Source organism: Apodemus sylvaticus, chromosome 12 (assembly GCF_947179515.1).
Source record: "Apodemus sylvaticus chromosome 12, mApoSyl1.1, whole genome shotgun sequence".
NCBI classification, from domain to species: Eukaryota; Metazoa; Chordata; class Mammalia; order Rodentia; family Muridae; genus Apodemus; species Apodemus sylvaticus.
The window spans coordinates 57,721,112-57,745,584 of NC_067483.1; the positions used below are offsets into that span (position 1 = coordinate 57,721,112).

The following is a 24,473-nucleotide window of genomic DNA, read 5'->3' on the forward strand; positions in this document are numbered from 1 at the left end:
TCAGAAAAGAAAGGAAGGAAGGAAAAAGAGTCCCAGTCATACATGGTGGTGCAAGCCTGGAATTCCAGCAGCCCCGAGGCTGAAGCAGACTTGATGCCTTGGGTTGGAGGCCATTCACAGCTATATAGTGAGTTCTGGGACAATCTGATCGAAATAGTGAAACCTTGCCTCAAAAGGTTTCAGGAAGAAAACAAAACTAAAATAACAAATATCATAATTACCAATTAGCCATGAGAGAGCCACTCTTGGGATAAGGAAATAATGAAATCATTAATCAACACATCTAATTTCTTATTTTAGACTTACTTCTTAGCTGCATTCTCTATGACAATTTATTGGTGAACATTGATATTCTCATTTCTAATATATGAAAGCTGAATTTCTGATTAGTTCATTGAGAGGAGAGAGGATTGTAAAATGACTGTTTTCTATGAGACAACTCATAGTAAGAGCCGCTGAGGTAAACAGTAATGTAATGACAATTCTCTACATAGCTTCTGTTCTACATGGGGCATTTTTTCTAAGGACTTCACATGTATTAATATTTAATACAAATTCCAGCAAGGTAAGCACTATTTATTGTCATCTGTTTTATACATAAAGAAATCAAAAGGAAATGTTAAATAGTTCCTCCAAATTACAAAAGTAATGAGTGGGGAAAGCGGGGTTTACCTTCTCTCCATCTGTTTTGCTCACACTGGCAACGAATACTCAGCCCTTCAATTACATCGTTGCAAAGAACATCTCCTATTCTCTTCTTCAGCTTGTGAATGGAAACTAATATAATATCCCTACTAACTTAATCCCTTCCACCCCCTTCATTAAGAGAGAGCCTATTACTAACACAGGCTCTCCTGAAATAATAACCCAATTCTAATGCCTGAGATCACAAGCATGTGCTATCCTTATTTCCAATCAAGAAATTTTTCCAGAAAAGTAACCAGCCATGAAACAAAGTACATGGTCATACTGCTGAATCGTGATCTGGAAACACATGACAAGTGTCTCAATAAAACTGTCGTAAAATGTTTTCTTATTAAAAGCGTCAACATCAGACATTTGTCTGCAATGTCATCTTACTATGTAAACAACAAAAGTCTTCTTAATTTGTTTAAAATATTAACCAGATTACTTTAATTCGCATTAAATCATCCAGTACCTCATACCCACAAAACCATGTAGGTACGAGGTTTGACATAGGCTAATCTCCTCAGAACAGGGCTTGAGTGTGCACCAGAGTGACTGTCCCATATGTTCCCTATATCCTTTCTTTTCTCCCCCTGAAAATGAAGCTGTTGGTGCCCGAGTGCACAAACATTTCTTGGCCGACTCACTTGTTCTCAGAATGTGCACATGTAGCAAATCCCTCGAACTTTCTGTTAGCAAGAGAACTCGGGTTAGGGTACAAGTAGCTACCTTCAAAAGCCAGGTGCCACTCAGGTCCCACGTCCACAGACTATGATCTCATCAGAAAGCGACAGCAGACACTTCCTACTCCAAACGAGGGGCTCGGCACCAACGGGTGCATACTGATGACGCAAGCCGTCCCGCACCCTTCTCCGCAGCTCTTCTACCAAAGCGAGTGAGGCCTGCACCCCGCCCCTTTCCAGGTACCATTGAGATCGTGGCGGTAGCCCAGAGCCTGTCGAGACGCCCTGCCGCGATCCATGCCCTCTAGTGGCTCGGTTTCAAGAAGTGGCCACAGAGAAGTACCCATGACATCCCGGGGTTTTGACGGTAAGGTCGTCTTACTCCTCGGGGAAGGACGAGGGCTGCTGAGTACTTAGGTAGCGCCACCGCGCGGACATTCCTCACAGCCATAGGAGGCGAGCCGGGGGCGGGGAGAAAGAAGGAAGTGGAAGGGGAGGTGTGGGCTGAACTCGCAGAAGCGGATGAGAAATATACTACATTTCCCAAGAGCCTTTGGGTCTGGAAACCGGTGAACCTAAAGAAACTGGGACAGAGGCTGCTGTGAACTCGCATTCCCAGCGTGCATAGCTTCCGGCGGCTGCGTGCGCATAGAGGGCGCGGTGGCGCGGCCCTTACTGTGTCTAACGCGGGACTCTATTTCCCAGGGTCCCGCCGCGGGAGTCTCCGGAGGGCAGGCGCGCGGGAGTCTGCGAGCGAGGCAGCGGACGGGGCGGCTCAGGCGTCTGGGCTCCGCGCTTCTCCTTGCTCCTTCGCTTCTCCTTCAGCCGCTGCTGCCACCACGACCCCGGCCGACATGGCGGCGGTGTTGCAGCAAGTGCTGGAGCGGCCGGAGCTGAACAAACTGCCTAAGTCGACCCAGAACAAACTTGAGAAGTTCCTGGCCGAACAGCAGTCCGAGATCGACTGCCTGAAGGGGCGGCACGAGAAATTTAAGGTGGAGAGTGGTAAGTGAGAGGCTCTTGGCGCCCTCGTTTGGAGCTGTGGCCCGACCTTCCTCTTTGCACGCTTGCACTCTGCCCTGTGAGGTGTGCAGGTAGCATCTTTTCAGGCTCCGTGTGCATTGTAGGCCTTCACTTTTCTCTTCGCTGTGTGATTTTTTTTTTAAGGAGATGGGGGCAGGGATCCTACCAGATCTAATCCACCTTCGTTCACCTTGTTTTCCTTTTACTTAGCGTGGTCTTAGGTACGAGCTCCTTACGTGGGCCCACCGACAGAAACTGGAGAATTTGAGCCAGTTCGCACCAGACTTTCAGGACTATGCAATCCTAATCTAATCGTGTTTTGTTGTACTTTAATGACAGTAATTTCCCCTATTTTTTACTTAAGCTGGATTTATAAGCCTTTACCCATTTCACCTTTTCGATGCCTTGTTAGTATGTATATAACACCCTGTGGTCTGATAATGAGCTAGGTGGTCACATAGATGAATTTGTATACAAAAAGACAGCACTAGAAAAAGCGGTGAAATTGCACTAAATGAGTTGGATATATGTTTCTCTCAGAGCATTGAGACTTGATAGAAAACATATAATAAAAAGATCTACTTGTAAGTTCTCATACTTGCTTTTGTATAAGAAAGTTACAGACTTTCCTTGGAAGAAAGGAAATAGTAGTAATTTAAAAAACAGAATTTTTTGTTATACGTTTTGGTTTATCGTTAATTAAGGGACTGGAAGTCTGTATTTTGGTAGATTAATTAGAAATGTATACCTGATTTAATTTTTTTCTTCAAGCAAAGTTGATAATATCCAGGTATTTTATGACTCTGAGAATTTTGTATAATACACTGTATTCTGTTTATTAATTTACACAGAGTCAATACTGAGTGATTTATATGTCTCTATACTGGGATGAGGTAGACAAATGTCTCTTTGAGGGAAGTCTGTAGGTTTATTTTCACAGAATTTTAAGTAGGTAGCATTTAAATTACTTTTACATTAAATCTTTTAAAACAGTGCACTTTTTAATTAAGTATTTTTTATTTATTACATAACTTATATTTCTCCTGAAGTCTGGAGAAAATGCCAGGATGCATTGCCTGCCTAGATGAAATTAATTTATGAATCCCCTTTTAGGCAATGTGGTCTTTTGTTATATGTCAGTTGAGAATAGTGGAAAAGTCCTTTTCAGTGTTTAATCTGCTTATTGAGATTGTATTTTCCAATATTGTGTCTTAAGTTCTGCAGTCAGTATTAGAAGAAATAAACAGTGATACTAATACTGCTTTCAAGGTCATGTGTGCATGATGTTATTCATAGTGCTTGGACTTGTCTTTTGTAGAACAACAATACTTTGAGATAGAGAAGAGGCTATCCCAGAGTCAGGAGAGGCTTGTTAATGAAACCCGGGAGTGTCAGAACTTGAGGCTGGAGCTTGAGAAGCTAAGTAAGTATTTGATTCGATCTCTATAACTGTTCTGGGATGTCCAGTTACACCTTTGGAAATCACATAGGCAGGGCGCCTGCCACTGTTGGAAACAGGCTTTCCAGGTAGCAAAGCCCTAAACAGGGATACAAACAAGGTAAGAAACACCCAGCTCCTCTGCCTTCAGGCCCAGAGGCAGACCGATCACACTGTAGACTCCAAAGCTGTGTTGTTCACTGGAGAATTCTGATTTTAGTTGGAGTGTGGCTCAGCTATGGCACATTTAATGTGAGAAGCTTTCTGCTTGAGTGTTATAAACAGGCAGAGTAAGCAACCAGTTGACAGGAAATAAACATAGGTTTATTAAGAAAAGAACAGAGAGTAAGAGGGAGTTAGGACAGATAGAAAGACATACAGGAAGTAGAAGGAAGGAACATTTGGTTTGAAAGGTTTTTTTTTAAAGATATCTTGAGAGAGGGGCATTTGTTCTGGGACTTGAGCTGGGTGCTTTCTCTGCCTCTGTGAGCTTGCAGACTTTCACACCAGCATCTAGCCACCCTGCCTTCCAAGGACTCGGATTATGAATGTGAACTTCTATGACTGGCTGTAGACACTTTCGTAAAAGAAATTTTCAAATGTGTATTTTTCTTATATAACTGCATTCTAATTATTAGAGTTGTATACAGGAAGATAAACATATCATGAGTGTAAGACAGCACAAACATGATTCTTAGAGATTTAAAAAAACACATTTATTATAATATATAATGAATGTATTTTATGTAGTTCAAATTGTATTATGTTTATTGGTCCTAATCCGCTCGCTTTATTTTATATAAATTTACCTAGAAAATGGAATTTAAAAAATTGACATTACTAATTTTTCTACAAATTGGGAATAAAATATTTATATCTGATTGTAGCATACTTACACCTTTTAGTCTGTAATATAGTAAGATGGGAACATATTTGGAATATGGTCATAAATGAGTATGTGTGATGGTGGTAGTTGGATAAAGATACAAATTTTAAGTTAATGTATCTGTATTCATTACATCCCTTTTGTCTAGATAATCAAGTAAAAGTGTTAACTGAGAAAAGCAAAGAACTTGAAACTGCTCAAGACCGTAATCTAGGCATTCAGGTAAAAAGCTGATTGCATTATGATACTGAAAGTTTTCTATTCTGCTTTTAGGTATTCAATACTAGTCAGTGGAAGGGGAAACATTCCACTAGAAGCTGCCAACAATACATAGAAATGTGTGCATACATACACTTTCTCTCAGTTGGTTTTTATGTGTCATCTATTGAATAGCAACCATAGCCCAGCATTCATGGTATTTTTATATACTTGGGAGCTGGGCCACTCTACATTGGGGACTGTTCCTTTACTACGTAAGAAAAACATGCTTTCAGTTCTTTATAGGTGCATAATATACCCAAAATATTTTGGTAAGTTAATTTGCAAGGAATAAACAGTGCTTTGAGCCCTTTAAATTTCTTAATTTGTTGTTTAGGTTTTGTTTTGTTTGCCTCGATATTAAAAAGTTAGTTTTCAGAAAACTTAAAATACGTATTTATATGTGGAAGAATAACAGCATGTTGTTGTATGAGGTGGGTTCCAAATTAGTATAGGCTTTAATGTGAGGTCCTGATACACATTGTAAGTTTGATGAAACAACAACAGAGTGAAGTCTATAACCTAGAAAAACTGTGGACACACAAATAGATACAATTTAACAAAACAAAACTGGTAAGAGCTAGGAAATGATGTGTTTAACTGCCTTGTAGGCCAGCTTTCTGTTAGACACTGTAATAAAACATGGAACATACTTATTTAACTATATAAACATAGAGGTTTATTTTCATTGACAATTTTACAGGTTCTATCCAAGATCAGTTTGCTGTATTGTTTTGGGCCAAAGAAAGCCACACACCCATGGTAGGAGGATTTAGTGGAGGAAACTTGACCTCAGAATAGGAAGCAAATAGCAGGTAGCAGAGGGGCTGGTGTACTACTTTTTTCTTCAAAGGCACACCCTCAGTGATCTACAAAAACCTTCTGAAATTAATATCACTTAGCAATAATGCCACAGACTGGAACCCAAACTATGGTCCTTAGATGGCCATTTGTAAAGCAGCTGGTTTCTATTGAAAATAAGTAAACAATACCATTCGTGAAAACATTCTTAGGTGTATTTAGAAGTAAATGTTTTACAAGGTCACTAGAGAACAAAAAAGGGAAATTGTTGTTCTAATGAATAATAATGTTGCTTAGAAACACAAAATACAACAAAATGAATATGGAGTACCATCAATAGAAAATTGGTTTGGTGATAGTGGATTTGGTTTTGTTTTTTAATCTATTTATTTATTTATTTTTCTTTCTTTCTTGAAACTGTAAAACTGGAAGACAACAGGGGCAAAACTGTCAGCCTTTGGATTTAACAATGGTCTTTTTAGAAATCATCAAATGTTTAAACCATAAGAACAAAAATAATTATGACCATAACAAAAGGAAGACCTTGTGTGCTACAAAGGAAACAAAGCAAAACAGTAGCTACCCAGAATAGGGGACAGGGGAATAGCTGTAAGCCACTTATCTGATAAGAGCCTAATATCCAAGTTTTATAAAGAAGTAGTGGTAGAAATAAGTAATTTTCTTTGAAAGTGGACAAAAGACTTATTTTCAAAGAAGACAGAAATCAGGTATATGAAAGAGGTCTCATTTGTTAATTGTAAAAGAAGTAAGTAAAATACATGAACACACTTTGGTGATTACACATGGTTGTTATCAAAGATACGTTGGCAGAAATACAGAGAAAAGGGAACAGTTCTTATTGCTGATTATACATTACTGTGTATATGTACTGTGTACATACATTATGTATAGCTGGATACAACCAATGTGGGGAAAATATAGAGGTTCATAAACTAAATATAGAACTGCCCTGTAACCTAGCAGCCCTTCTCCTGGGTGTCCTACTCAGAGGAATCTCTACATTGTAAACGTAGGCTTACTCACATGGGTCAGAGTATCCAAAAGTTTGGAAACAACCTGTAGTTAGTCACAGACAAATGGATAAAGAAAATTTGCTCTGTGTACACACAGTATAATATTTGGTCTTTAAAAAAAAGTTATATGCCACAGAATGGGCAAATATGAGAACATGTGATAAGCCATTACAGAGAAATGATGTGGCTTATCTAGAGTCAGCTAAGCAATTCGTCAAATATGTGGAGACAGATGAAGCTGGTGGGTGGGGTGAAGGGAATGCAGGTTGGAGGAACAAATCTGTAGAATGAAAAGGTCTCACAATGTATATGAGGGTTCTAGTTAATAAAATTGGATTGCTAGGATTTGGAGAAATAGATATTTTTAGCTACTCTGATTAAAAAAATGAGATTGATTCACTTAACTATAATGATTTGGTATGGTTTTATCTCTATGTTATATACTTTTTTATAAACATTTATTTAAAAGAGGTTTCTAAGTGTGAAAGCATTTTAAGGACTTCGAGTGGAGCTGTGGATGGCTCAGCACTTAAATCACATGCATCAGGCTTGAGAACCGGGGTTTGAATCCCTAGAGCCCACAAGTGCTTGGTGGGTATGGCTGCCATTTTGTAATTTCAAGGACTAAGTGATCACTTGAACTAGACTGTAAAGACAACATGGACTGGCTGTCTTGGTGAACTCTAGGTTCAGTTGAAACATTACCTCAATGAATAGAGACCAATCAAGAATTAGCAGCCCGGCCTTTGTTCCCTGAGCTGTGGCTTTGGCCCTTGTTTTGTTTTGAGGGTGGTCCTAATATTTTTGAGTTAGGGTCTCTTTCTAAGTAAATTAATCTTTTAAAGAAACGTTAGAAATAAAGGCAAAGGAAATATGTATAGGAAATACATACATATATATATATATATATATATGTGGGTGTGTGTGTGTGTTTCTCACCTTGCAACAGAAAATGTAAAACTACATTTGAAGTTTAACATTCTCTACATAAATACTTGCATATAAGCCATTAAGTCTGTATAACATATGTCTTCTTTCAGGTGGTAAGGAAAGAAAAAGGCATGCAAAGGAAGTATGTTGCATAAGTAATAAATGAGAGCACAAAATGTACTAACAGAAAAATGCAGGTTAAAGCAATTGTAAGATAATTGTGTTTCACATCGTGTGTTGGCATGTTCCACCAGGCCCATTCAGAATGCTCAGTTGTTGGTTAAACGATTGGTATTGTTGCTTATAACTCTAAAACCCTCGTAAGGAAGCTTTCAAATAGTAATTTGAACCCAAACACAAATGCGTGATAGTTTCCACAGTTGATCTTTGAAGACATGCAAATTATCTATTACATACTATATGGCAATATAATATAAAGGCAATATAATATAAAGGCAATATAAATAATTAGGACATTTCAGTGTAATGAGTGATAATGTATTTATAAGCCTAGGAACAATGAATTTAAAACTCAGAAAGAGAGGTGTTATGGTTAGGAGTATTTGTTAATTTGTTGATACCTAAGTTATAAGGAAAGAAAGCAATAGTAGTTGAACTGATGATTCAAGTACCTGTATTGATTGTTTAACTTACATTCTTGAACTTCCTGTTTCTTGATATGACAGAGCCAGTTTACAAGAGCAAAGGAAGAGTTAGAAGCTGAAAAAAGAGATTTAATCAGAACCAATGAGAGATTATCTCAGGAAGTTGAATATTTAACAGGTATGAAAAAACATTTGTGACTTTAACTGCATTCTTTGTTATTGTTGGTGCTAGGACTTACCTCTAATGTTATATTTCTTTATTCTGTTTCTTCAGTGTGCAAGTTCAGTTTAAAAATACTGTTGTTCCTTCCATGTCCATATCTCCTAGCCATTATCCAGATGTCAGCCAGGCATCATGTCACCTGCTTTTAAATCCCAGGACTCGGGATTCAGTGGCAGGCAGATCTGAGTTTGAGGCCAGCCTATTCTACATAGCTTTAGGGCAGCCTGGGCTATACAGTGGAAACCCTGTCTTGAAAATTAATAAAAGAATAAGTCAAACTAGAGAATGGGCAGCTTACCTGACTGCATACTGAAGAAAACACCCTCCCTCGGCAACCATTAGCTGTCAGTACTTCAGGGAGGGGTGAGCCTCATGGGCCCACACCCTTCCATGATGTGATTGGTAGGCCTAGTCTCTTGGAAGTGTGGCCTAGTAGCACATGTTCATATTGCAGTGAGTTCATGAGTGGAAACAACTATAATTAAACTCAGTGGGCCATGAAAAGAAGACATGAGAAGGTTGGCAGAGATCAGAGTATAGACATAAACTCACTATAAAGGCGGCTATTAGCAGAAAAAAGAAGGACATACAAATGAAGTAACACTGGACAAAAATTATTAAAGTTCATTAGTCAGGTATAAAATGGTCTTAATTTTTTAAACAGAAACTGAGCTTAGGAGATAGGAATATAAAATGTATCACCATACCATGTTTAATATATTTGTCAAAATGATTCTTGCCTTTGGGCTTTTTTAAAAATGTAATTTCTGTAAATAGAAAAAACATTCACATGCTGTGTAGTAATACTCAACTTGGAACTTATTTTTTGGAAGAGTGACTTCTGAGTGCTTGCTGGTTGTGTTGATTAGCTCGCTGGTGGTAATTAGGATTAAATGAATTAGTTTCATAAAAACATGGTTATTGAAGAGCAGAAAAATATTAAATGTGTACATTTTAATAGACAATTTGTATATTTTCTTTTTTTTTTAAAGATTTATTTATTATTATATCTTAAGTACACTGTAGCTATCTTCAGACACACCAGAAGGAGGCATCAGATCTCATTATGGATGGTTGTGAGCTACCATGTGGTTGATAGGATTTGAACTCAGGACCTTCAGAAGAGCAGTCAGTGCTCTTAACCGCTGAGCCATCTCTCCAGCCCCAATTTGTATATTTTCATTACCTTTTAACTTAAGTACTTATAATAAAATGAAAAGGTTTTAGATAGGAATTTAGTTTATAATTATGACAGAATCAAGCTAAAACAGGGAGTTGAAAAGCACTTTGTGTTAAAGGCTTATATTTCTAATATATTTTCTTACTTAGTTTCTGTGAGTGTTAGCTAGTCATTATTTTCAAATGCTCACTCTCATCCTCCTTTTTAGAGGATGTCAAACGTCTAAATGAAAAACTTAAAGAAAGCAACACGACAAAGGGTGAACTTCAGTTAAAGTTGGATGAACTTCAAGCTTCTGATGTTGCTGTGAAGGCAAGTAATATTGATTCCCAGTAAATGCAGACTCAAATGCCTAAGGATCTATTTACTGTATTTTGTGTTATCTTATTTAATAATCTAATTTTTACTCTGAAATAAAGTCAGTGTCCCTGAGCTACATTTATTTAAAGTAAGTAAATATTACTCTAAAATTTTCTTTTTAGTATCGAGAAAAACGCTTAGAACAAGAAAAGGAATTGCTACACAATCAGAATTCATGGCTGAACGCAGAGTTGAAAACCAAAACTGATGAGCTATTGGCTCTAGGAAGAGAAAAAGGAAATGAAATTCTGGAACTTAAGTGTAATCTTGAAAACAAAAAAGAAGAGGTGAGTAGTGTAATTACCTTGCTTATATTAGAGGTGGCCTTTGTACATCAGGATGTGACATTTATGAGTCCTCAGATACAAAATTTGTGTTGTATGTGACAGCAGAGCTTAACTTTAACCTAGGGGAATGTTTAGAGGATTTTGTAATGACATTCTATACCACCCACTCTAATAATAAACCTTACACTTAAGAAGTAGCACCGAGTTTGTGAACTATGTTCAAACACATTGTTCCATCAGTTGATTTTTCTCTATTTTGACTTACAGTACACTATTAATTTGCATTGTATGACAATGGAAAAATGAACTCCTATTTATTTAATTTCCTTTTTTTGTGTGTGTCAATCTTGTCAATTTGGATAGACAATAAACCCAGAGCCTTTTCCTCTCTGTGTTACTATAGTGATATAAGTTCAGTTGACTGGTCTGTTTTCTTCCTTTATTCTTAAAGTGAGTCATTTGGTGCACTGAATGGTTGCATGCAAACATTAGGAGAATGCAATATGTGAATGACTATGATAATTCTGAAAGACTAAAATATGTTTCATGACAAGGCCATTTAAAGTCAAATAAAAAAAAAATGAGTATCGAGTAAAAGTTGACCAGTAAGAAGAGTCTCCATGTTTTCACCCATTGTTGATTTCTTACACTAGACCCTGTAGTGTCTACAGTTCATCTATGTTTCCCCTGGGGTATCAGGAGCTACTGTTACACACAATTCTCACTGTATAGATCAGAGTCCATAGTAATCATCTTACCTAAAACAGCTTTGACTAGGAGTTTGAAAAATGTTTTTGGATCAGGACTAATCTTTTCAGTAGAGTCAGTTATAATATGTTAAACAAAATGTTAAACAGATTTCTGATTGTAACCTAATTTATAATTGTGGCAAGGAAATATTCTACAGAGAAACCATTTAAAAGCATGTGCACCTGCTGGAAAACTAACAATGTCAAATTTGTGATGGGAACAACACTACCATTAAAATTTCTCAACAACATTAACCTTATTTTTCAACCATTGAGACATTGAGTTGCCTGGATAGGGCTGATTATTGTTAATTCTTTCTTTTCTTAGATTAAAATAAACATCCTAAGAGCCCAAACTAGATAATTCCCTATGGAGTCCTTATTCACTACAGGATGACTAATATGGAAGCATTTTGTCAACCCTGTATTCTAATATTAAGTGATTGTGTGGCTTTATGCTAATGACAACAGAATTAAAATTAAAAGTTTATCTGTTTATGGTTAAAATTATCTTTCACTTGAGTTTTCTTCAATTTTGGGCATAACTTAGCTGAACTGTTGTCTATAGTTTTTGCCAGTTTGAAATTTAAACAAGGAATTTATGAGCAAATCCAAAAGCCTGAAACCTTTAGAAAAACCTAAAGCCTGTCTAAAGGTCCAAGAATGTAATTTGAATGAATGGCTAATGATTTGGAATATCTGTCATGTGGTAAGCTAGAGTATCTCTAAGACCAAGCAAGGATTTGTATTTGGCATAGCATATCCAGTGTTCACCCTAAGCTGACTGAAGATAGTGTCGATTATAAAGTCTTGTTATGCATGAGCAGAGAGATAAGGCCTGTGGAAAAGAGGAAGAAGAGCAAAGGTTTTGTGGCAGAGAATTCTTGTTGCATCATCTCTAGGGCCCGCAGTGTTGCTGACTTCTGAGGAGGATTGCTCCTGGTGGGGTTTACTTTGAGGGTATAGTGAGCAAACACTCCCGATGTCTAGAGCATCTCTCTTGAGAAGCCCTGCAGTTTTTCCATAGTGTAGGTGGTAAGAAACTTGATATGGACCTCCAACAAGGTTCAGGAGTCTTCTCTGAGATGATTTTCAAGAGACTGTGTCCAGGTCACACAGTCTGAAAGGACTGGCCACCATCATGAAGTGATGGATTGGGTTTGCCTTCTTTCACCAGATACTGATCTTAATATTATCTGAAGCTTGTACTTGTATGGGAATCTTTTCAATGGATTTCCTTAAAAGTAAACCATTTTGAGTATATCCACTATCTGAACTACAGATGGTCCTTCTGCTGCTGTGGACCAAGCACTGTCAGTGGCATTGCCTGTATGAAACCAGAGCACTGTCTTCCGGTGGTAAAGGGCACAGTGGGGCAGTCAAGTGCCCTTTCTGGCCCTCTCTGCTCTTTCAGAAATTGTTGTAGCTAGACTTCAGATTCCACTGGGCTTTTAAACTACATACTCAGTAGACACAGTGGAAGGAGGCTGGAATGTATGCTAAAGGAGTTTCACCACATTGCATGCTGATGACAGAAGAATAAGGTCTTATTAATCAGAACCACATTTTCTTAGTCATAGCTATGTATCATAAATTTCCCTTCTTTTTGAAGGGGTTATATTTTACTTTTGACAGTATAAACTTCCTATCAAATTATCTCAGTTGTTAAAGACTCTTTCCCATTTGTTTATAGGTTTTGAGACTGGAAGAACAGATGAATGGCTTGAAAACATCAAATGAACATCTTCAGAAACATGTAGAGGACTTGTTGACAAAATTAAAAGAGGTATTTGATGATCACTTAAGAAAATTTTTGTTTTGATTTTATTGTTGTGGTGGTGGTTTGGTTTAGTTTGATCTCCCTGGGCTGTCCTTACAGCTTACAGTATAGCTAAGGATAGCCTTGAACTCTTTAAGCTCCTGTTTCTACCTCTGGAGTTCTGGCATTAGAGGTATACTTCCATCACACTGGTTTTTATACAATGCTGGGGTCAGCACACTAGTGAAGATTCAGCCAGTAGAGCTATGTGCCAATCCCTAAAATAAGTTTCACTTACAAAATTATAAAAGCATGTATATTTGTGTTATTTGACAAAATATTGTCAAATATTTTTGGTTTTTTGTTATTTTTAGATATCTTACTATGTTTTCCAGAATGGACTGACCCTACTTCAATAGCCTTTAAGCTGGCTTCAAATTCCTAGTCCTTCTCGGTTCATTGATGATAGGATTGTAAGCCTGTACTACCATATCTGTCTGAGACCATGTTTTCGTCTTTTTCCAACACTCGTAAAATGGCTCCAAATGTTTCTAGGCTGATAAAATCATAAATAGCAGTTAAATGCTTTAGACTAAGACTAGGTACAAAGCCAGTGCGAGGTAATTTTAATTTTATTATTGAAAAGCACTATTTGATTCTTAAAGTAATTTACTATCGGAAATCAGTTTTATTTGTAGTCTTTACAAAATGAACTTTCTGTCTTGATGTTTCATAAATATCTTAAATATTCAAGCTTTACTTGCTAGTATACACATATAAAATTGAGCTTTTACTTTGTTTTTAGGCCAAAGAACAGCAGGCCAGTATGGAAGAGAAATTCCACAATGAATTAAATGCTCACATAAAGCTCTCTAACCTATACAAGGTAACTTCTCTAGCACACACGTTAGTACCCTGGGGTTGGGTTCCTGACTGGTGGTGACTTGATGATTCCCTTTTAGAGCGCTGCTGATGACTCGGAGGCAAAGAGTAATGAACTCACCCGGGCAGTGGACGAGCTGCACAAACTGCTCAAGGAAGCTGGAGAAGGTAGGGCTTGCAGGACCAGAAGGTGGTTGTGTTGTACATTTCTTAGTTTAGGATAAGGATTAGCTTTAACCGTGACAGGATTTCATGTAGAAGAAAGAGCCTAGGCTAAGAAGATTGGAATTATATTTTAAAGTAATTAGTATATTTGAAATTAGAGATGCTAAGGTGGTGGATGCTTTTTTCTTCCTTCATCTTTGGGTACTGTCTTGCACTGTCAGTCTGCAAGTTTAGTCAGTCATCCCATAGTGCATGTGCTGTGTTAAATAGAAATCCATATGTGATCTTAGAGGTACTGAACTTGATCACATAACAAACCTCAGGTACTCCAAGTGACTATTTGTTCACATTATATACCTGGACCTTCAGGCTTCCAGGTCGGTGGTAGGCTCTTAGATTCAGCAAGGATTCCTTGTTGAAATTTCAGACTAGCAAAAGCTACAGTTTTGCAATTAAATAGTGCCAAAAACTGAAGAAAACTCAAGGAAGATACCATTTTTAGCATATGTAGATAAACTTATATCTCAAGAATTGGTGGTAGGACCCATCTTTGATACTTAAAGATCCTTGGTTCTCTGATTTAAAGTGGTCTAGGCCTTGCTTGTAACCTGTATGCATCTGCGTGCCTGCTGTCTTAACTCAGCCTTAGGTTTTTCTCAGTACTTAGTGGAGTGTAAGCAGGGCCTGCTTTATTGTTTTGGGGGTGATGGGAAAATGGTTTGCATTTTCAGTTCAAATACTACTTTTTTTTCTCATTATTTTCAAGCCACAGCTGAATCTTACAGGTGGAATCCAGGGAAATGCAAGGCCAACAGGGTTTAGGATCTTTATCTTAATGTTTATTTATCTTTTCCATTCATTTTTTCTGCTTTAAACTAAAGGCCAAAATTGATTCCAAAGATGTACATAGTGGTCCTTCTCTGCTATTCATACTCTCTACTGGTTTTGTTGGTGAGAAATATTAAAAAGAGACTCAAGCCAGGCGGTGGTGGCACACGCCTTTAATCCCAGTACTTGGGAGGCAGAAGCAGGTGGATTTCTGAGTTCGAGGCCGGCCTGGTCTACAGAGTGAGTTCCAGGACAGACAAGGCTATATAGAGAACCCTGTCTCACAGAGAGAGAGAGAGAGAGAGAGAGAGAGAGAGAGAGACAGAGAGAGAGACAGACAGAGAGAGAGACAGACTGAGACTCAACCAGACTCATCAGAATTTAAAGGCCAGCAAGTGAAGCCAGGCCGAGTGGACAGCAGTCCTCAAGCGTAGCCTCTAGAATGTCATGTTGTCTCTAGAAGGAGAAAGGCTTACAGCGTTTTAGTTAATAAACTGCAGTATTTTAATGATGGTTTTCAATATTTTGTGTTTTAAAATGTTTAGCCAACAAAACAATACAAGATCATCTTCTACAAGTGGAAGCATCTAAAGATCAGATGGAAAAAGAAATGCTTGAGAAAATAGGAAAATTGGAGAAGGAATTAGAGAATGCAAATGACCTGCTTTCCGCCACAAAACGTAAAGGTGTGACTAAGACACTTGTTTGTTCCTTCAGCTCCTTGAACCTACCTGTGTGGTAGCTTAAGTTAAAAGGGCGGCGTTTCTGCTTTATGCTTAAGCAGTTATTTGTATTTGTATTTGTTGCCATATATATTTGTGTTATATTTGAAATATAATAAGTAAAAATATATTTAATGTCACTATTCTTCACTTTAAATATTCATTAGTGGTTTTCAGTTTTGTGGTTTTGCAAAAAAGCAAAAAACAAAAACAAAAACAAAAACTTGTGTTTGCACAGGAGCTATATTGTCTGAAGAAGAGCTGGCAGCCATGTCTCCCACCGCAGCAGCCGTGGCTAAAATCGTAAAGCCAGGCATGAAATTAACTGAGGTAAGAATGATGCTGGATCATGTTTCATTATTACAGAGGTGCTCAGGGGTCTCTGAAACTTATCTCCCCCTCCCCCAATTTATCTAATCACCTGATAATTAGCAGGCAATGTTTTAAGAGGTTTTCTTTGGCCAGTAAGGCACTTCCATGTGTAAAACACTTGAGCTGTCATTCTCAAAAACTTATTTCTGCCCTCAAAACCTGTGTTGAGAGAAGCAGCTTACGCAATTGTCATATGACCTCCACATACACACTGGGGCACGTGCCTGCACTCATAGATACATCTTACACACACACACACACATAATTAAAATAAATAAGTCTAAACAAGAAATGAACTTTTTAACTGTTTAGTTTATAGTTTATGTGGCAAATAACAAATAGTTCCTTTTATGTAAGTGGTAAAGGGATGTTCATTATGAGCCCCCCCCAATATGTTGCACTTGAACTTAGTGAAATGACCACCTTTTCTGTTTCCAGCTATATAATGCTTATGTGGAAACTCAGGATCAATTGCTTTTGGAAAAACAAGAAAATAAAAGGATTAATAAGTACCTAGACGAGATAGTAAAAGAAGTGGAAGCCAAAGCACCAATCTTGAAACGCCAGCGTGAAGAGTATGAGCGGGCACAGAAAGCTGTGGCCAGTCTGTCTGCAAAGCTTGAGCAAGCTATGAAGGTTGGTTCCGTTTCTGAACGTGAGCTTTAGGCACAGCTGCTAATGAAACATCTTGTACTGGGTGCTTTTTTCATAACAGTCTTTGCAGTAGAAAAGCTTGAGGCTTTACACTCCCACCATGACAGATTTTCACTCCGACTCTGCTAAGTTGTGAGAGGCTTTTACTTACGTTAAGGCGATTGAGAGGGAACTCTCCTTGGATCACTCTTCAAATGTTCTCATAGTGCATTAGAATATCAGCTAATTTAGCACAACCATTTTTTCCTGAGGGTTTTGATAAGCCTTTCTAGAAATAATCATAGTTTGATATTGGGTTGAAGATTTTTATATCAGTTCAAAATTTAGCCTACCTTAGTATGCATTACTTTACAGAGAAGGCTTGAAGGCTTTATTGAGGAAATGTATATAAATTTATATCGTCTATTCTTAACTGATTTGTTTTATTCTTGGAGAATATGAGTAAATTGTATCCTTAATTCAAAATTAAGTCTTCTGTTATAATATAGATGGCTGACATTCAGAAGTAGCTAATAAAGTGTTTTGCATTAGAGTAACTTTACTCATTGTACCCTAAGGGACTGTTGTCAGTCTGACAAATTAGCCTTTGTATTTCTATTTCAGAGAGGTCTCTTGGGACCAATTAGATCTTTAAGTTTCTCTGTTAATAGGATATTGTCTTGATCTTGGTATGGTACATGTGGGTAGTTGAATGGCAGATAGACTGACCAATTAGAATAGCAGCTTTCGTTTTATGAAACAGTTTTTTTCCTTCATTATCATATAATAATAATTGAAGGGTTTAATGGCCAGTTCTGTGTTTTTTTAATAACTTGGCATTTTCTATCCACAACATGAGTCATGTGTTTTCTAGTGTAAATCTTCAGCTCTTATTTGTAGGGTTTTAATTGCAACTCAACTGCATGTACTTTGCATCTTAATTCACCTTATTTTGTACTTAGTAGATTTATGAGTGCGGTCTTTTGTGACTATTTGTTTTCACATGTTCCCTCTTGTAATTATGCATAGTTTCTTAAAGGTATATGAACTACTGAGATATATTTAAAAGTATGTGAAAATAACTGTGAACCTAAATATGCATAAATTGGAAGAAGACCACAGATTTCCCTTTAAAACATCTGACCTTGTGCTAAGGGGAAGGTTTTCCACCTCAAACCACTAATGCTGTAGTAGGGACTGCAGGGCCTTAGCTTACCCACTCGGTGCCTACTGTTTGGGTCGCTGCTGCTTTGCAAATTACTGCATACTTTTAGTGAAGTTGTCTGTGTCTTACCCAGCATATTTAACTTTGACATCTCAAGTGTTTCAGTCTAACCATCATTACTATTGATCCTTCTGATCATGGAGATTCTTGGGTCATTTAGTAACGCACTGTGAACTTGATATTTATTTGCAAAGTCGTACTTGACAACTTGTTAAGGGTAGAAAATGCTTGTCATAATATATATATTATATTTCTATTGTTATTATATCCTTAGTGACACTGAGTTTTCCCTTGCATTTATATTTTAAAGGAGATTCAGCGGTTACAGGAGGATACTGATAAAGCCAACAAACATTCATCAGTACTTGAAAGGGACAATCAGAGAATGGAAATACAAATAAAAGATCTTTCACAACAGGTTAGAACGTTTTGTATGATTTCCAGGTTTGTTTGTAATGTTGACTAGCTAGTAATGCTTGAGACTGCATCTTAATGTCTAAGGAGGGACCTTCTAGGAAAGGTGTATGTAGTTTAGTCCTTTATTAGGAATGCTCTAGCTCTTATAGTCTTGTCATTGTCTCCTCAGAGATTTTTGATTGATGTGACATTTGTTTTTTTTTGTTTTGTTTTTTGTGGATATAATTTTATTTACATTTCAAATGATTTCCCATTTCTGGTCCCCCCCCTCCCCGAAAGTCCCATAAGCCCCCTTCCCTCCCCCTGTTCTCCCAACCACCCCTTCCCACTTCCCTGTTCTGGTTTTGCCCTATACTGTTACACTGAGTCTTTCCAGAACAAGGGGCCACTCCTCCGTTCTTCTTGTATTTCATTTGATGTGTGGATTATGTTTTGGGTTTTCCACTTTTCCAGGCTAATATCCACTTATTAGTAATGAGCACACAAACAATTGAAACAGGAAGCGTTTTGTTGTTGCTGTCTTCCATCTCCCATCTTCCTAGCCTGCTGAGTCCCAGGGTGTAGCCAATGTTAGCAAGTTGGTGTGTATATGTTTCATGCCATTCATGTATCAATAAGTGCAAATCTGAACATATAAGTGTATTTTTGCTAAAAAGCTAGATTATACTGTGCATTACTTATTACTACTGTTTGTTGAGAAGGGGATTTGTTCATACTTCAACCCTGAATTCTAATCCTCCTTCCTCATCTTCCCGGGTGCTGGGATTTCAGGTGCACTCCACCATGTCTGCTCTTCCTCTACTCTACCATATAAAACAAGCACTAAATAAATTACTTGTAGTTTTGTGTTTAAAAAGTAGTCATGATTTTGAAATTGTACTTTTCTACTTTGTTAGTTTTCTTTATATTAAAAATAACTATTTCATTAAAATTTTTTATTAGTTTTTTTAACATTAAAGTGATAGATTTTGATGTTTTGTTTTTTAAGATAGTTTTGTGGGGGGTTTTGTAAGTGATGCTGTATTTAAAATTTTTGTTTCTTCCAGATGTTCCTGTAACCAAAGGTGGTAATACTATTTTATAACATTAAATTTTTGTTTCTAGATTAGAGTGCTCTTGATGGAACTGGAAGAAGCCAGGGGTAACCATGTAATTCGGGATGAGGAGGTCAGCTCTGCTGACATAAGCAGTTCGTCTGAAGTAATCTCGCAGCATCTAGTGTCTTACAGGAATATTGAAGAGCTCCAGCAGCAGAACCAGCGGCTGCTGTTTGCTCTTCGAGAACTTGGGGAAACCAGGGAACGAGAAGAACAAGAGACGACTTCCTCTAAGTAAGCAGCGACCCTGTCAGCGTGTTCACAATAGTTACTGGGCTTAGTGTGTCCTTAGAGACGCTGGATCCTGTAGGTCTAGAGCCTTAGAAAAACAGCAGTGAGCAACAGTACTGTGGAATTACTATTAATAAGAAGGTAAACTTGGATTTAATATGAATAGTGCTAAAATAGGGAAACTTGGCAGACTTCATTTAAGTTTCAAGAAAGAAGTCTTCATGGACAAGATGTCTGAGCATTACTTAAGAGTACTGAGGTTTTATAAAGATGTGTTAGGGAAGGAAGAATGGCATTAAAAGCAAGAAGATTGAAGTTTCAATAGGCTTAATGCTGAGAAAGTTTTTCAGATGCAGTTGATGAGTACAAGTACTGAAGTCGTCTGTGGTGGTAATTTTAAGAACAATTCTCGCAATAGCGACAGAATAAGAAGTAAAGAATATGAAAACAGTGAGCAGGAAGATAGATAGTATTTGGTTGGTTTATAATAGAAACTGTACTCCCCTCCGAACATGGACCTACAAAGACTTTTTTTCTGTAGGATTGCTGAACTTCAACATAAACTTGAAAACTCTCTCACTGAACTGGAGCAGCTCCGTGAGTCACGGCAGCATCAGATGCAGCTGGTTGATTCCATAGTTCGTCAGCGTGACATGTACCGAATTTTATTGTCACAAACAACAGGAATGGCCATTCCATTACAAGGTAGATTTTTATGTAATTACAAGACAATATTTTGTGAATGAACTAGTGAATAGGTTTTATGACAAAAGCAATTGCTACTCTAATATGGAAATTGAGTTCAGCTACTGTGTGTAACTGATTATAACATTGATTTTTAGGTGTCATTTTGACACTAAGAAAAAAACCAATATTGTTAAAAACCATACTTTTTAGACTTGGTGTATTACAGGGTTTGTTTTTCTGAAAGCAAGCAAAAATATCTTATCGGTCTTTTTTATTTTTCTGAAGCTTCAAGCTTAGATGATATTTCTCTTGTGTCAACTCCAAAACGTTCAAGTACATCACAGACTGTTTCTACTCCTGCTCCAGAACCGGTGATGGAATCCACAGAGTCAATAGAAGCAAAGGCTGCCCTTAAACAGGTAAAGACTGTACCTGCTTAAAGTCACAGCTTAGTTTAAACAGGTAAAGACTATACCTGGTTAAAGTCGCGGCTTAGTTTAAACAGGTAAAGACTATACCTGGTTAAAGTCGCGGCTTAGTTTAAACAGGTAAAGACTATACCTGGTTAAAGTCGCGGCTTAGTTTAAACAGGTAAAGACTATACCTGGTTAAAGTCACGGCTTAGTTTAAACAGGTAAAGACTATACCTGGTTAAAGTCACAGCTTAGTTTCAAGTTGAGTTTTTGGTGAAAATAGTGTCATCTAATGATCTCCAATGTTTAGTTGCAGGAAATCTTTGAGAACTATAAAAAAGAAAAAATAGACAGTGAAAAACTTCAAAATGAGCAGCTAGAGAAACTTCAAGAGCAAGTCACAGACCTTCGCTCACAAAACACCAAAATTTCTACTCAGCTAGATTTTGCTTCTAAACGGTAAATTTTCTTTTGTTCGGGAATTAATGCCATTAAACTCATAGTATTCTGACCAATCAGGTCCAGAATTAATTTACAATGGTGTTGCTTTTCTGTGTAATGTCTTCCATGACGGGAAAGTGTAATGCTTCACTCCTTAACATTGGCTGCGAATTCTCATGGTTAGGGCCAGGAGGGAACTAAAGACAGTGCTGTTAGCTTCCTTTCCTCAGATCAAGAAACATTATTTCTAAAGCTCTTTCTGAAGAAGTGGGAAGTGGGAATTTTTTGAGACAGGGTCTGACTGTGTATCTCTGGGTAGCTAGTACTCAAACTGGTGGCAGTCCTGCCTCAGCCTTGACAGTTTATGTCTCTCGCTATATACCCCTGGGTAGCCTAATAATCAGTCTAGCCGCAAACCTGTGGCAATTCTGCCTCAGCCTCCCAATACTAGTATTGTGTGACCTACCATGGCTGTCATTTCTGGAGCCTTTCTTCACGTGACCGTTATGCTAGGTCTTTACATTATTATTATTATTATTATTATTATTATTATTATTATTACTACTACTATCATTATTATTATTATTATTTTCAGTATGAATTTTTAATAAGTTATTCAATGTGAAATATTTTGTTATTTATAGTTTCAATTTTAACTTGTAAATAAGGGGAGTATAGAAGGTTGGACATTATTATACATTATTCTAATTTTAACCATGTAAAATTAAGTTTCTGTGAAATTCTTCAAAGACCTAAGAACTGGTCATCTTTATTACCAGTTATGAAATGCTGCAAGATAATGTAGAAGGATATCGCCGAGAAATAACATCTCTACAAGAGAGAAATCAGAAACTCACTGCAACTACGCAGAAGCAGGAACAGATCATCAACACAATGACACAAGACTTGAGAGGAGCCAATGAAAAGCTAGCTGTTGCAGAAGTGAGACCAACACCTCCTCACATTTGAAATCGCTAGTTATTTCTTTAATTTTGTTGTTGAAATAGCATGGTAAAGTGTTGTGTAGATTACGACACATATTTTCCAAATAGTTTACGTATATCTAGACAAGACTTCAAAATAAAATCTTAGTTGAACATTTACAAAAGAAGAATGTTCCCAACTAAATATCAAATTAGATTATGATAAAGTTAACACCCATCACTTTTGGCTTTTACTTATAAGCTAGGTACTATTTGTCATCTTTTATGAGAAATAGGTTCATTTGCTTCTTTGACAGTCATGAGAATCAGATCAGTTGTTTTTTTGAGTGTTTTGTTTGTTGTTGGTAGTGGTTTTTTCGGTTTTTGTTTATTTTTTTGTTTTGTTTTGTTTGTGTTTTTTCGAGATAGGGTTTCTCTGTGTAGCCCTGGCTGTCCTGGAAATCACTCTGTAAACCAGGCTGGCCTCCAACTCAGAAATCTGCCTGCCTCTGCCTCCCAAGTGCTGGGATTAAAGGCATGTGCCACTGCTGCCTGGCTGACACTGGGTTTTTTGTTTGTTTGCTACTTGCATTTTATGTTGCTCTACTTCTTGATGGGAAATAAGATTTATATGACTCAGGACTAAATCCAAATACTTTGAAAATATTGCATTTTTAACTCACTCTTGCATCTCTCCTGAGACTTAAAGATTGCAATCTTTAAGGAAGAAAGAAATTCTCACTAGATTAGTTATTGCTTTAAAAGAAGTCCTTAGAAACTATTTTGGCCTATAAATAAACACAATTCATAGACTATATAGTTACACACTTATATTTGTTCTAGTGTTTTCGATTTTGTTAAGGATTTTGCTTTCTTTTTTTTTCTTTTTTTTTTTTAATTGTTCAAGATGTGTGTCTTCATATAAGTTCAGATGCTTGAGGAGTTCGAAGGCATCGTGTGACCTTGAGCTAGAGTCACAGTCAGTGATGAGCTGCCCTTTGTGGGGGCTCAAACATCTGGAAGAATTCCAAATGCTTTTAACCACTGAGCTGTTCTCCAGCTTCCATTATGTTTTTAAAGAATACTTTGCTAGAGCTAAGTTATCCTAAGTATTGATGTTAAGTCCAATCATTTTAACTTTATATTCTAGTTCATAAAACAGGGAATTATATTTACTTAAACAAGAGTTGTAATCTAAATCATATTAAGAAATATATAGTAAAGAAAACATTACTTTAATTTTGTAAATGTATTACTTTTGACACAGTATTTCCCAACATTTATTTTTTCATTTATATTCATTTTAAGGTAAGAGCAGAAAATTTGAAGAAGGAAAAAGAAATGCTTAAATTGTCTGAAGTCCGTCTGTCTCAGCAAAGAGAGTCTTTGTTAGCTGAACAGAGGGGACAGAACTTGTTGCTGACTAATCTACAAACAATCCAGGTAAACAGATAAGTGCATGAAGTGATATTATCTTTTGTTTCTTAATTTTCCTAAGTAAAAATTTTATGTTACTTTTCTCATCCATTATAGTGATTTAAATTGGTGTACTAAAAACAAATACTTTAAAGGAAACTTAGAAAGAGAATTGATTGAAACAAAGTAGCTAACATGTTAGTCTTAGAATTATGTACTGTATAACTACTTCAATGTTTCTTGCCCTCACTCCCATACCAGTAAATAAATATTTAATATGAAATATACATTTAAATATGAAAAGTGGCCAAAATACTTCCTTTGTATATCTACAAAGACAATCTTCTCAATTCTAACTTCATCATGGATTATAATCTAATAATTTTATATAGCTTCTAATACTCTGTCTTGTTTAATTTCTTTACTGTTGAGCGAAGTGTTACCTTCACTTCTTCTAACATTAGGGCATACTAGAGCGATCCGAGACTGAAACCAAACAAAGGCTGAGTAGCCAGATAGAAAAATTGGAGCATGAGATCTCTCACCTGAAGAAAAAGTTGGAAAACGAAGTGGAACAAAGACATACGCTTACCAGGAATCTAGATGTGAGTACCAGCCTCTGGGTTTGTGTAATTTATAGTTACTGTTCTTTACAGAATCTTAAGTATACCTGGTAATTTTTAATATTTTTATTCTTTGAAAGCTTTGTACATTTATGTAATACATATAATCATATCTGTTCACTACCTCCTTCCAACTTCCCACTTCACCTTCCTCTCAACTTTCTGTTCTCATTTTCTTTTATTAATTTTATCAATAACTCCCAAGTCCAATTAGTGATCTCCATAAACCCATCACAGCAACTGCCTGCAGCCATATCCCCAAAGGAGAGCAATTCTCCTTCCTTTAGCAGCTAGCAGTTGCCAGTAGCTTCTTCCTCATCTACACTAGAATTGAACTGGCTTAATCTTGGGCAGGTATGTCTAGAATGTCTAGATAGATAATCTCAGCTCCTTCAAGATGATTGTGCAGTAGCCATGTCGTGACCAGCATCTGCATTTCACAGCTTCCTCCCAGCCACCTGCTCTTCTGTTCTTTCTGCCTCCACTTCTAAGAAT

The 24,473-nt window shown here is 37.1% G+C and overlaps 2 protein-coding genes across 6 annotated transcripts in view; one reads left to right on the top strand and one right to left on the bottom strand.

Moving 5' to 3' along the window:
• The window catches only part of Odr4 (odr-4 GPCR localization factor homolog), a 32,132-nt gene extending 30,617 nt beyond the window's left edge, over positions 1 to 1,515 (bottom strand). Inside the window, exon 1 of one of the 2 annotated variants that reach the window (XM_052200578.1) lies at positions 1,417 to 1,515. The gene's annotated coding sequence lies outside the window, so the exon portion shown is untranslated. Of the gene's footprint in view, positions 1 to 1,334 lie in introns of both variants that reach the window. The other variant, XM_052200579.1, reaches the window with a different exon arrangement.
• Positions 1,516 to 1,656: 141 nt separating this feature from the next.
• Tpr (translocated promoter region, nuclear basket protein) overlaps positions 1,657 to 24,473 on the top strand; it is a 51,853-nt gene continuing 29,036 nt past the window's right edge. For 3 of the 4 annotated variants that reach the window (XM_052200567.1, XM_052200568.1, XM_052200569.1), the window contains exons 1-21: positions 1,657 to 1,737; positions 2,076 to 2,375; positions 3,712 to 3,816; positions 4,866 to 4,939; positions 8,427 to 8,523; positions 9,957 to 10,060; positions 10,231 to 10,395; positions 12,838 to 12,930; positions 13,709 to 13,789; positions 13,866 to 13,953; positions 15,324 to 15,464; positions 15,739 to 15,830; positions 16,311 to 16,508; positions 18,041 to 18,148; positions 19,252 to 19,478; positions 20,017 to 20,180; positions 20,448 to 20,581; positions 20,886 to 21,034; positions 21,796 to 21,958; positions 23,248 to 23,382; positions 23,820 to 23,960. In XM_052200567.1, coding sequence (XP_052056527.1) covers positions 1,668 to 1,737; positions 2,076 to 2,375; positions 3,712 to 3,816; positions 4,866 to 4,939; positions 8,427 to 8,523; positions 9,957 to 10,060; positions 10,231 to 10,395; positions 12,838 to 12,930; positions 13,709 to 13,789; positions 13,866 to 13,953; positions 15,324 to 15,464; positions 15,739 to 15,830; positions 16,311 to 16,508; positions 18,041 to 18,148; positions 19,252 to 19,478; positions 20,017 to 20,180; positions 20,448 to 20,581; positions 20,886 to 21,034; positions 21,796 to 21,958; positions 23,248 to 23,382; positions 23,820 to 23,960 — 2,829 coding nt within the window. In that variant the 5' untranslated portion in view covers positions 1,657 to 1,667. Of the gene's footprint in view, positions 1,738 to 2,007; positions 2,376 to 3,711; positions 3,817 to 4,865; positions 4,940 to 8,426; positions 8,524 to 9,956; positions 10,061 to 10,230; positions 10,396 to 12,837; positions 12,931 to 13,708; positions 13,790 to 13,865; positions 13,954 to 15,323; positions 15,465 to 15,738; positions 15,831 to 16,310; positions 16,509 to 18,040; positions 18,149 to 19,251; positions 19,479 to 20,016; positions 20,181 to 20,447; positions 20,582 to 20,885; positions 21,035 to 21,795; positions 21,959 to 23,247; positions 23,383 to 23,819; positions 23,961 to 24,473 lie in introns of those variants that run through there. The other variant, XM_052200570.1, reaches the window with a different exon arrangement.